The following is a 13,002-nucleotide window of genomic DNA, read 5'->3' as shown; positions in this document are numbered from 1 at the left end:
TTCTTCACAGGGTATGCCAAACCCAAGGTATAATGGCGGCTGTCCAATAGAAATATAACGCAAGCCACATATGTAATTTTAAATTTTTCGGGAAGAAACATTAAAAATATATAAAGACATAGGTGAAATTAATTTTAATAACATTTCTTTACCCCAATATACCCAAAATGTTATCAACACGCAATCAATATTAAGAAATTATTGAGAGAGGCGCCTGAGTGGCTCAGTCGGTTAAGCCTCCGACTCTTGATTTCAACTCGGGTCACGATCTCATAGTTTGTGAGCTCGAGCCCTGCGTTAAGCTCTGTGCTGACAGAGGGAGCCTGCTTGGGATTTTCTCTCTCCCCCTTTCTCTGCCCCTCCCCAGCTTGCATATGTGCTTGCTCGCGCATGATCTCTCCCGAAATAAATAAATAAACATTAAAAAAGAAATTATTGAGATATTTTACATTCTTTTCTTTGTACTAAGCCATCACAGTTCCAGTGTGTATCTTAGACTTATAGCACATCTCAATTTAGACTAGCCATGTTTCAGCCACATGTAGCTGGTGGCCACTGTATTGATTAGTGTAGGTCAGTATCTGTGGACTTAATTATTATAAATTATAGCATTTTTTATTTGTTCCATGGGGCTGTTTCTTGTTGCTTGGGTTGAGTGCAAATGTGTACTCATTAATGAAGTCCTTTTAATAATGGGGAAAAAGGAAAGATTTGGCTCCTTGGCCTACCTTTCAGTAGAATAATAACATTGGCAAGCATGAGACAGTCTTTGGAGATGACCCTTGGTGTGATCTTGAAGCTGACATTCTGATGACCAGGAGGACAATTCCTCTCTCGAGAGGCTTGTCTGGGGGAATGGACAGTCCTGCTCCGGGAGCAATTTCAGTTCGTTAATCCAGTTATTGTAATGAGGGTCAGAGACGACTCTTAAGAGGTTAGGAAATCAGGAAAAGGCTCCGAGAGCAGACCCTGAAGAAGAAGCCGAGTAAAGAATCCCCTCAAGTGGGCCCCCATGACTTTTCTATTCAAACCGGAGGAAATGCATTATTCTGGGTCATTATTAGAAGTAATTTTAAGTGTGCTATTCTAGGTAGTTAAATTTTCTTTCAAAGAGCTCAGGGTCGCAGTGATGGCTTGCTGGATCCTTTTCAAGTTGGCTTTGCTTTCTTGTTCCCCTCGCAAAGCAACTGAATTATTTAGTTAAGTTGCAAGAAAGCAGGAAGCATTTTCTTTAGCCAAAAGACATTATTTGTATAATCGCCGGACACTCACTCAAACTTGTTTCTCCCCTTTCGTTTTTCTTTACTCGTCTTGGCAAAACCAGCTGGTAGGGGAATGGCAGGCACATGGGGGTGTTTATTCTAAGTTCATTTCCCCCTCTGTCTTTGTCTTCCCTTTTCCTTAAACCTGGAAGCAAATTACATCCCTTTTGAAGAACAGCTTGGTTGCAGAAGTGACTACTGTTGCATTCGATCGTTGCACAATTTTCCACCAGTCCTCTCTAGGCAGGCCCTGGGGATGCAGGCTTCCTGAGCATGGCAGTCCTATATCCCCACAGAATCCCCAGGAAGAAGTAGGGCCAAAAGCACAAGCGGTGGGTAGGTAGGGTTGAGGCATCGTCCACGCAAGGATAACAACTCTGCCTCCAGTCGGGAACATTTCTTGAACGTTATACTCCGCAGCTGAAATTCAGTTTTTCTTTTGCGGTCGAGTTTTTGGGAAACCCTCGGGAATTACCCTGTGTCGAAGTGGATATTAGTGAAGTTAATTCTCTTCTGTTCAGGAGAAAGGCACTGGTGGGTCATGCTAATTGCTTCAGGCAGGAAAGAACTCCCAGCTACATTGGAGTTTGTAATAGAAAAATGATAAGTAAGGCGGCCAGGAGAGGAAGTGTGGAGGGCTGCTTTGTAGGAGTTTCATTGATTTAGCATCTGTAGGGAAAGCTTCTCTTAAAAAAAATTTTTTTTTTATTAGTGAACAGGAGAACATTCAAAACTAAGACAGATAGCGGCCAACTGGGAATGCTGTGCAGCCTGGAATAGCTTAGGCTGCTGTTCAATCATTTCCCCAAACAGGAAACCACAAAATGTTAGAGATTAAGGTCACTAGATCATTGGGAAAAGAGCATAACTTTGTCTGCAAAGTATTATGATGGATTGTAAATGGGCCAAAATAGAAGCATAAATCTTTCGTCTAAAAATGCAACAATAAAAATCCAGCCTTCTCGCAAAGCACAGTTTGCTTTCCTGTCATACTGCTGCTGCCCCTTCGGCAGCATTTCAGAAATTGTCCTAATAAGTGGAGGAGCAAAGTGGGGGAAACAGAGAGAAAACCTTTGTGTTCTCTGTGGGTGACACGTGTGTTTCGGTTTGGGTTTTTAAAAAAGAAGCTATCGTTTAGATCAGTAAGGGGCCCTCACATGATTTATTTTCAGTCTTGCGCTTTTCTACCGGTGACAATGAAAATATATCAAAATCACATTCATATACATTTCTTCCCCAAATCTCTTCTTTCAAGTATTCAGTTGTATAGCCACCGTGAAAACGCACAGATGTCTTTTTCCACCTGTGAGTATCACGTGGGACCTCCCAACTTGAAGTCAAAATCTGATTTCAGAAGGCATGGGGTCTTTTTACTGGACTCTGCAGGCAAACTGGTCTGCCGCTATCTTTGGCTAACAGTTGGTTGCTTTTTATCTGCCTGGAAAATATTTACCCTTCAGGAGTATACACTGTGTAAAATAAGGTTAATTATCTGATTCTGTTCGTCAGATCTTTACAAAGGAGGGGTTTTCTTGCTGAGAGACTTAAATCCATGAAAAAAAAACTGATTTAGGGGTGCCTGGGTGGCTCTGTCAGTTAAGCATCTGACTTCGGCTCAGGTCATGATCTCGTGGTTCACAGTTCAAGCCCCGCGTCGGGAGCTCAGAGCCTGGATCCCGCTTTGGATTCTGTGTCTCCCTCTCTCTGTTCCTCCCCTACTTGCACCCTGTCTCGCTCTCTCTGTCTCAAAAATAATAAATAAGGAATTTTTTTAAAAAACCTGATTTATATACATCCAGAACCTTGAAAGGTTTATGGTTTGAAGTGTTGAAATGACTAGACTTTAGAAAGATTTAAGTGGAACTGACTTTTTTGTTGACCCCTCTTTTTTTTTTTTAATTTTTTTTTAACGTTTATTCATTTTTGAGACGCAGAGAGAGACAGAGCAGGAGCAGGAAAGGGGCAGAGAGAGAGGGAGACACAGAATCCAAAGCAGGCTCCAGGCTCCGAGCCGTCAGCACAGAGCCCGATGTGGTGCTCGAACTCACGAACCGTGAGATCATGACCTGAGCCAAAGTGGGACGCTCAACCAACTGAGCCACCCAGGCGCCCCTTTTGACCCCTCTTTTAAGGAAAACTTAGACATGAAAGAGTAAATTTGCCTCTCCTCTTCTAATTATTCGCTGGTTTTTAGAAAGTTAAAAAATATGGAGCATTAGGAGGAGAGGGGGTCACATCTTTTGATCCCTGTTCCCTGGGTGTCTCGTCCTCAGGCTCCCCACCAATATTTACTATCGAATAAGTGGAGATTTCACGTGAGCAGATTCAACAAGCAAACAAACAAAACACACTCCATGTATAACTGAGCATGCATTCTATCCTCCAACTCAGACAAAAGGTCACTTCCCTTCCATTTTCAATGGAAGTGAAACTCAGCTGCCCGTGAATCCTGGAAGGGAAGGAAATAAATGAAGAGAGTTGGATCGAGACCTACTGATCTTTCTTTTTTACCGATGACAAAGACACAGATACAGAGAAATATTTTCCTCTTCTAAGAAAAACAGTGGCATAAGCGTTGAATAGATGACAGGTACTCTTGCACCCTTGCGGGGGGTGGGGGTGGGGGGACACTGAGGAAGGGGTGGATACAGTGTTAGCTCGTTGTGGGTGAGTGGAAATACAGGCACGGCATGGCCAGATCTCCCAGTAATTAGACACCGGCATCTAATTGCAACACTGTGTAGACTACGCGAGTGTTTATCTGCAAGCTGAATGCCGACTTCAGGCAGCCCACTTAAAAGTTATGCGCTCCACTATAGAAACTTAACTTTTCAGGTTAATTTTTGAACGGGAGTGACAACAACATTGCTAAACCGCTGCTCTTCAGGCTCCAGGATACGTTTTGCATCTCACATGCCATCGGGCCCTCTCAGCAATCCTAGAACATAAATATTCCCCTTCACAGAGGAGAAAATTAAGGCTCGGAGTGGGTCGATGACATACCCAAGGTCGCTTCTTTTGCCCAGGCCTTGGGAGGCTGCGCTGGGGCTGGAGCTCAAGCCTTCTGTCTGCACGCATCCTACTACTTTTTCTACGCCCCTGCTGTTTGTTTTGTTAAACTGATGACCTAGGGCGGTTGTATTAGAATTTTAACTCTTACATCCTAAACCCTGATTGTAATCCACAGATAACGTCTCACTTGGAAACCCTGGAGCTCTTTGACTAGCTATGTGGAGCTATTCAAATGTGGTGATAATAATAATTAGCTTAATTGAATATTCACTGTGTGCCCAGAGTGCAGGGAGCTTTACTTGCATTACGTTATGTAATTCTCCCAGTGACCCTCTGCCATGTATGTTTCTCTTCCACCCATTTTACAGATGAGGAGACGGAACTCTAGATGGATTGAGTCACTTAAGATGATCTTGCTAGTAAGAGGCAGAGTTAGGATTTCAAACCCGGCCACGGAACCTGTGCTCTTAACTATAAACATGCATCCTTCATTCCATGCTTATCTTTAGGTTTGCTTCCTGCCTGTGGAATTACAAATATAGGATAAACTACCTATTCAACGTGCTCCTTTGGGGGCAGTGATTTAGACGGTGAGGCAGTACAGAAGAGGGCTAAGAAGCACACATTTGGGACTCAAGCAGATCTGAACTTGAGGCTCTGTCCCCAGTTTGCCTCCTCTCCCTGTACCTCTGTCTCCTTGTCCCTAAAATGGGATAAATAACATCGGCCTTCTGGGGGTGCTGTGAAATCATGGATGCAAAATGCTTAGCATAGCTTCCCCAACATAAGAGGAATGAGAAAGTTCCACTCTGATTCCAAACTGTCCGTTTAAAAGCTATGCTCTTGACCATACTTTTCTAGCCGTGAATTATGGGCAAATTCCTTGCCGTCTTGAACCCTATGCTTCAAAACTGAAACTCCTTTTAAAAGAGTAATTTATAAACTCATGGCTCCGACTACCAAAAAAAGACTGCTGAGGTATCGCGGCCAATGTGTGTAAAATTAATAGTGAAAGGCATGTTATTTCAGGCGTTTGAATAGATGGAGTTCAGGTTTATCCCAGCTGGACTTCCTCCTACTGTAGGCCTTTTCTGCAAGGGTGAGATTGGCAACTAAGTGTTTGACTCAGAAGGACCATACGCATATTCTGAAGGCTTATTTTAGAAGAAGTGCTTCATTGAGTCTTTCAAGTCCTTATCTGCGTATCAACCCCCCTGAAAAGGAGGAGGACTTCACACTCATTGAACTAATTTGTGTCAGGCACTGTGCTAGCAGCTCTGTGCACATTATCTCATTTACTGTCACTACCATGAGATGTAGGTCTTAACCATATTCATATCCAGAAAAGGGAATGAAGCCCATGGAGGTTAAGCCACACGTCCAGGGGTTCCCAGTTATTGTATACTGGGGCCTGGGGGGCACTGGTCCATTGGTGTATGAGTTTGGATTTCATGCTTTCAGCAACAGAAACAACTGTGCTTGCTTGAAGCATAAAAGAAATTAATCAGATGACATGATAGGTCACAGAATTCCCAGAAAAAAAAAATTGATTGAAGCACTGGATTGAGACTAAGGAAAATTCTGGGGATCTAGGACAAAAAGCTAGTGGGCAGACTCATCAGGGAAGCCTATGTTACTCTGCCCACAATTCACATTTTATGAAAAGAGCATTTGAATGCCTTAGCTTGGGTCACATGCTCATCCCTTGCACAGAGGAGGCAGGATATTGTGATTGACAGCCTCCACCAAGGCTGGATCCATTGGGGGGGGGGGTGGGAGTCCAGGGGAAGAGAGAGTGGACCTAGGCAGGCCAAAGCAACAGACGATCGATGTACAGCATTATAGAAAACCTTTAGAGAATGCAATTGACTCTTCCCAGTGTCAGTACTTTTTCTGGGATGCCCAGCACTGAGCAAGGGCTATGGAGCCAGGAGAGCCTCGTTCTCAAGGAGCCCAAGCTCTGCCACAGCTGCTTCATCAGTGGTACTCCCTTCAACAGAAGTGAGACATCTGTTGCCAGCTGGATAACGTCCTTGCACACATCATTGTCCATGGAGCCAAAGTGAGAAATGACTGAGAGATGTCACCAGACTTGGACCAACAGACCAACGTTATTTCTGAACTGGAGACGTGAACTGTGTCTCACACTCAACCAACTCTCCCTTGCCAGAGGCTTTCGGTAGCACAAAACATTTAGCTACGGGGAGTCAGTAAATGCCTGTTGGTTTGAAGGAATTTGGCTCCTTTCTTAAGGAGTTCTGGGTAGAAGTTTGGAAGTCTGGGATCTCAGACATGTTCTGACCCCTCGCTGTGTCACAGTTTCCTTAACAGTAAGGTGGAGGCAGACGTTGTAATTCCTCTCGTCCTGACCTCAAGAAACAGTGTGAGAATAAAGTCATATGTACGTGGAAGCACTTTGGGAGGTAAAGAACATAATAAAAATGCTTTTCTCGGGGCGCCTGGGTGGCGCAGTCGGTTAAGCGTCCGACTTCAGCCAGGTCACGATCTCGCCGTCCGCGGGTTCGAACCCCGTGTCGGGCTCTGGGCTGATGGCTCAGAGCCTGGAGCCTGTTTCCGATTCTGTGTCTCCCTCTCTCTCTGCCCCTCCCTCGTTCATGCTCTGTCTCTCTCTGTCCCAAAAATAAATAAACGTTGAAAAAAAAATTTTTAAAAAATGCTTTTCTCATCTCTGCCTTTGCCTCTACCAAATAAACAAACAAATAAACAAACAAGATGCTTAAAATCGAAACCACCTTCTACCATTTCTTATAAATGCCTGAATTCTGGAATGGATTTTTAAGATCATCTACAAACAAACTAGTTATGCTGTTTGCCTAGTTGTCATAAAAAATTGAGAGCTGGTACTATTTGGGTTAATACAAATTATTCCTTAATAAAGACCCATTTTTGCCACCCATGGTTCCCCAAACTTAGTGTTATTGTTTGTGTTATTATTTTTTCATTATAAAACCCCCTAATCACATTTTCAAAAACAGACCAAACCAAAACAACAGCAACAACAACAAAAAACCCACCTAGCAAACAGTCAAGTGAAAACAAATTACCCACACTGCAGCTACCTTAACTGTTGGTATTTTGATGTATTCTTTTCCCAAGCTTGAAGCATCTTTTAAACCTTTTTAATGGTTATTTATTTATTTTTGAGAGAGAGAGAGAGACAGAGTGCGAGCGGGAGAGGGGCAGAGAGAGAGGGAGACCCAGAATCCAAAGCAGGTTCCAGGCTCCAAGCTGTCTGCACGGAGCCCGACTCGGGGCTCGAACTCACGAACCATGAGATCATGACCGGAGCCGAAGTCGGACGCTCGACTGACTGAGCCACCCGGAAGCCCCGATGAAGCATCTTTTTAAAAAAACAATGTCACAATCATAGAGTACAAAGAATCATAGTCTTCGCTGATGTTTTAATAAGAAGTATTTTTTCACGTCTTTGCAAAACCATCCGTTTCACCGCGCTAACTGGTCAGACCTCGAGTAAAAGAAAAGAAAATTTTCCAAAGGGAGTGCCTTTGCCGTTGAAAGGAGGCTTCGCAGCTGTCCAGGAAGGAAAGCGAGGAAACAGGAAGGAAAGTGTTTAGGGGTGCTGCCTCGCGTGTCACTGGAGGCCAGCTGCAGCCAGTGATCCTCCTGTGCCTGGTTTTGTTACAGTCACTACTGAGAAGACAAGGGTAGCTGAAAGCCGCCTTCATTTCTGTCTCCTCCTCTCTGTCTTTAGATCTCGTTGCTTAAAATACCATCAAGCCTTGGGGAGAAGCTTGCCCCAGACTGTCCCAGGGTTAGCTTGAAAGCCCAGCGTCCTGGAAAACGCCTCAGGCCAGGGCAAACCCGGGGCTGTTGGTCACCCTAGAAGAAGGAGTGGAACAAATGTGTGCCAACGTGTGCCCTTGGGCTTCAGGACCACCCCCCACCCCCACCTCCACCACCCCCCCCCACCCCATGCTCCACGCTCACCCCTCCCCCCAGCCTCTTGGCTTACTGGATCCTGGGATATCTCCCCACTCATCCAGCCCTAAAGGCAACTGAAATATTCCTGTCAGGGCTGATGAGAGTAAATGTGACATTTAGATAAAAATAAAAGCTCTGGAATTCTTATATTTAATGCTGGCAGCCTTAAATGCCAGCTTTGAAATCATTTTGCTTGATCATTAATCTTTCATTTTTTTTTTTGTTGCATTTGACTTATGTGCCCTTTCGAAGTTAAAAATGTTTTCCTTGCTTTAAAAAGAAGATTTCCATTGCCCACCCTCCCCCCGAAGTGGGCCTTCTACCCATCACATGCACAAAATTAGGCAGTTCAGCTCTTCACGGCCTCGTTCCCGAGAGTTAGTGCTCTCGTTTGTGTTGAGTCTTGAATAGCAAAGGGTACGGCTCAGGCATGGACTTCATTTCAATTCAGTCCAACAAACCTGTGCTCTAATGCTGTACAAATAAGCCTGCTTTTTGCCGTGACCTGTGGATTTGCATCCCCGAAGGAGAACACATTCAAATCAATTTCAGAATACACTGATGATAGTGAGATAGCTACAAGAGACCCTCAGAAAGAGGCAGGCTTCATTTAGTAGCCACGGAGTGGAAACCAGCCAGATGCACTTGTGTATTTGCTAGTTAATCAGCATCTTTTCATTGAATTCTGGAAGAGGAACTACTTTATAGATAATTATCTTTGTTAATCAGGCCTTCCTAGGATGATGGAGTATTTAAGCCTTGTTCCTTGGTACAGATCATGTGTAATTGCTTCCATACTGTTGGCAAGACAGCTGTAGGAGTTTTGCATGCACCGTAAGTACCCAAGGTCTTTGAGGCAATGTCTTTGTATAAACAACGCACATTTTTATGGCTATAGTTGAGTTGAGTTTTTTAAAGAGGCTTTAAATCGATCAGGAGTTTTCCCTTTGGGTTTCTGCTCAGGAGAGCGGAGGTGGTGGTGGTGACGGAGTAACATGAGAGGCCCAGGGCCCTTTCATCTTAGGCTGAATCCTGGCCCACTGCTGCTTGAGGATTTGGAGTGTGTAAAAGTCCTGGGCTGTTTAATTATGTGCAAGCCTTTTAAGAAGCCTGCACCAGGAGGGCAGAGATGGAAACATATGCAGTGAAACATTTTCTATCCAATTTGAGGATTCGACCAAAGGTCTTCACTTGAGCAAAACCAGAACTTCCAAGTAGATCAAAGGGTAGCGTGGAGTTGAGGAAAACCTCTTTGTTGGGGGTTGAGTGACAATGTCTTAGGAGAACTAAGGTCATGTTAGTTGCATAAAAACAACCTAAGAAGAGTGGAAAACAAAGGAGAAAATTACTCAGCTTTGTGCCACCTAAATTAACCAACCGTATTCCTTTTCTTTAAAGGTGCATGCCATATATGTAAATATGTATACCTATTTTATACGCTCATAATTGTGAAATATATTTGACTTTCAGCTTTCATACTTAACCGTGTGTGATAAGTATTGCTTATCACATTGCCACACGGTTCAATGAAACATTTTAAATGGCTTTGCACTATCCGATAGAAAATCTGTACCATAGTTTATGTAACCAGTCACTAATTATGGAACTTTTAGACTGTGTTCAAGTTTTTCATTATAAGACGTGATAAACAGGGCGCTATATATATAGATATTTCTTTGGGCTTATTTTCATAGAATTCCTTTCACAATCTGGGGTTACGGGGACAGCGAGCCTCAACATGTTAAAATCTTTTTGTTAAAAATGGATCATTGCTGGGGCGCCTGGGTGGCGCAGTCGGTTAAGCGTCCGACTTCAGCCAGGTCACGATCTCGCGGTCCGGGAGTTCGAGCCCCGCGTCAGGCTCTGGGCTGATGGCTCAGAGCCTGGAGCCTGTTTCCGATTCCATGTCTCCCTCTCTCTCTGCCCCTCCCCCGTTCATGCTCTGTCTCTCTCTGTCCCAAAAATAAATAAACGTTGAAAAAAAAATTTTTTTAAAAATGGATCATTGCTTTCCTCAAGAGTGGTGCCATTTTTACACTTCCTCGGCATTGGATAGTATATGAATTCTTTTTCAAGCCAAATGAATATTAGTTTTGGAGAAAAGACAAGACCTTGCTTCAGAGTTGGTTCTCCTATAATATCCACCAACTTATCACGCATACACACACACACACAAATGTATTCTAGGAAAAAAAGACATTCCTCATTGTCGACAAGTGGCTATCATGTTTAAGAAAAGGAGGTCTTAGAAGTTGCATGGCAAACATATTTGCCTCCAACGTGTAACAAATCTGAGACCTGCGTCTATCTGTCCGCCTCAAAAAATCATAGTTGCCCCTGTAAAGTCAATGTCAGAGGGGAGAACAATATGGATTCTCAGCTCCCGAGAGAATGCTCAGCTACTGAGAGAAGGCTTTGTGCAGATTCCTATGAAGGTTCAAACTTTTGGAAGAATTGCAGTGGCTGAGACCAGGCTTGAGTTTATTTCAGGTTGTTGGGGTGTGTGGCCAACTGGAAAAAAATGACCCCGCTCCCCTGCTGGACTGGCCTCTCTCACGTTACCTTTCTTCTCGTGCACACACTATCTATACGTAGATAGATTCGCTGCCTTCCCCTGCTGAATCCCGCATTTGCCCCCGGATCCGTTTCATTTCAGGTACTGATCTACAATGGCCAACTGGACATCATTGTGGCAGCCTCCCTGACAGAGCGCTCTCTGATGGCCATGAAGTGGAAAGGATCCCAGGAATACAAGCAGGCAGAAAGAAAAGTCTGGAAGATCTTTAAATCCGATAACGAAGTGGCCGGTTATGTGCGGCAAGTGGATGACTTCTGTCAGGTATGGAGACACTTTGGGACCTGTAAGCTGTGAGGAATGGGATGGGCGGGTTGGAACTAAAGCCTGAGTACCAATAAGGCATGGCTGACCCTACACAGAGTCACGCAGTAGCCAAAGTGTGCCTTCTGCAGCCCTACTTCCCAGAGAGCAGGGTGGTATGAGTTCACTCAAGTACATAGTCCCTCATGCAAAACAAGAGGAAAGTGTAGATATTGTTCAAGAGACAACGTGACGATCAAAAAGACCATACGCAGCCCCAAAAGGCAAATCGTTAATCAGAGATTTAGTCTATTTGGGAACAAAGGAGAGCTTGAACAAACAACCTGAGTTAGATTCGGCGTCATCTCTTCTGGCAATTCTTTGCTCACATTTGTGTCTTACACATGGAGCCCCAGGACAAAATCTGTCTATCTGATGCCCCTAGCGTGACCTCCACTTTAGAGGTCAGATGTTGCTCCTGGTGAAGCCCATCTACTGTGCCTCTAGTTTGCAGGTCTCAGCTTCTCAAGGATCAGCAGGGCTCCTTTGGTGACTATGTGATGATTACACTATTTACCTCCAGAAAGTTTTTGGAGAAATTAAGAATGTCCCCTAGTAAGCTTTTGCTTAGTTAGTCAAGAGAAGAAATTTAAATCTTCCAGACTAGTTTGATTTTTTTTTTTTTTTTTTGAGAGAGATAGAGATAGCGTGATTAGGGGAGGGGCAGATACAGAGGGAGATGGGGAATCCCAAGCAGGCTCTACACTGTGAGTGCGGCACCCTATGTGGGGCTCGAACTCACTCACAAAACTGTGAGATCATGACCTGAGCCAAAACCAAGAGTCGGATGCTTAATGGACTAAGCCACCCAGGCACCCCTTCACAATTTTCTTCTAAGGTTTATTTATTTATTTTGAGAGAGAGAGAGAGAGAGAGAGAAAGAGAGAGAGCATGTGTGAGTGGGGGAGGGGAGAGAGAGAGACTCCTAAGGCAGTTCCACACTGTCAGCACAGAGCCCAACCCGGGACTGTATCTTACAAACTGCGAGATCATGACCTCAGCCGAAACCAAGAGACCGATGCTTATCGACTGAGCCACCCAGGTGCCCCTTTCCTCAATTTTTTATTTGAGGCAACAATGGGACCTCAATTCTATAGGTTTGAATATTTGGAATTACAGCTTTCCAAGTACCCGAGCTTACCACTAGGCAAATCCATGCTCCAAATAAAAATTAATCTCAGAGGAGTGCCTGGGTGGCTCAGTTGGTTAAGCATCCAACTTCGGCTCAGGTCATAATGTCACGGTTGGTGAGTTTGAGCCCCACATCCGGCTCTGTGCTGACAGCTTGTTGCCTGGAGCTTGCTTTGGATTCTGTGTCTCCCTCTCTCTGCCTCTCTCCTGCTCGTGCTCTGTCTCTCTCAAAAATAATAAACATTAAAAAAAGAAATTAATCTCAGAGGCATACTGGGTACTTTGGGATAGTAAATAAGTTTACAAAGAATTTCATAAGGGTCACTGGGTTATGATATACATTTGTGTTGGAAGGAATGATAGATCAAGTAGAAATTACTGGTAGTCTAATGTATAAAGATACTCTTCCTTCCCCTGCCCCAGTCATTCTAGCCATTGAATAACGTAAGAAATTTAAATATCTTGTAACGTTGACTACCTGGGACAAAGGAAACAGTAGAGAGACATATTTCTGGGCTCACGTAAAGGGAAACTATGTTGGAAAATTTATAACATTATAGTTTCTAAATCAAGATAAATTACACCACAGAATTAAAAACCAGTGCCGTGGCAAACGAAATGAGTCAGAGTAGAAACAGTTCCGGTGGAATGCATGTGAGGTTTGAAAACGCGGGGGGGGGGGGGGGGGGGGTGCGGAGAAGGATGAAGAGTGGAGGGTCTGTTGACCTGCAGAGGGATTTGGAGATAAGACGGTGA

General features: G+C 44.1%; 1 protein-coding gene across 3 annotated transcripts in view; it reads left to right on the top strand.

The window, feature by feature from the left end:
• Positions 1-13,002, top strand: part of CPVL (carboxypeptidase vitellogenic like) — a 118,924-nt gene that overhangs the window by 73,265 nt on the left and 32,657 nt on the right. For all 3 annotated transcript variants that reach the window (XM_047849033.1, XM_047849031.1, XM_047849030.1), the window contains one exon: positions 10,894-11,076. In XM_047849033.1, the coding sequence (XP_047704989.1) occupies positions 10,894-11,076 (183 nt within the window). The remainder of the gene's footprint in view (positions 1-10,893; positions 11,077-13,002) is intronic.

This window comes from Prionailurus viverrinus, chromosome A2, assembly GCF_022837055.1.
Source record: "Prionailurus viverrinus isolate Anna chromosome A2, UM_Priviv_1.0, whole genome shotgun sequence".
In the NCBI taxonomy this organism is placed as follows: Eukaryota; Metazoa; Chordata; class Mammalia; order Carnivora; family Felidae; genus Prionailurus; species Prionailurus viverrinus.
Note: the sequence above shows the minus strand (reverse complement) of the source record. Positions and strands in the feature narration are given on the sequence as shown.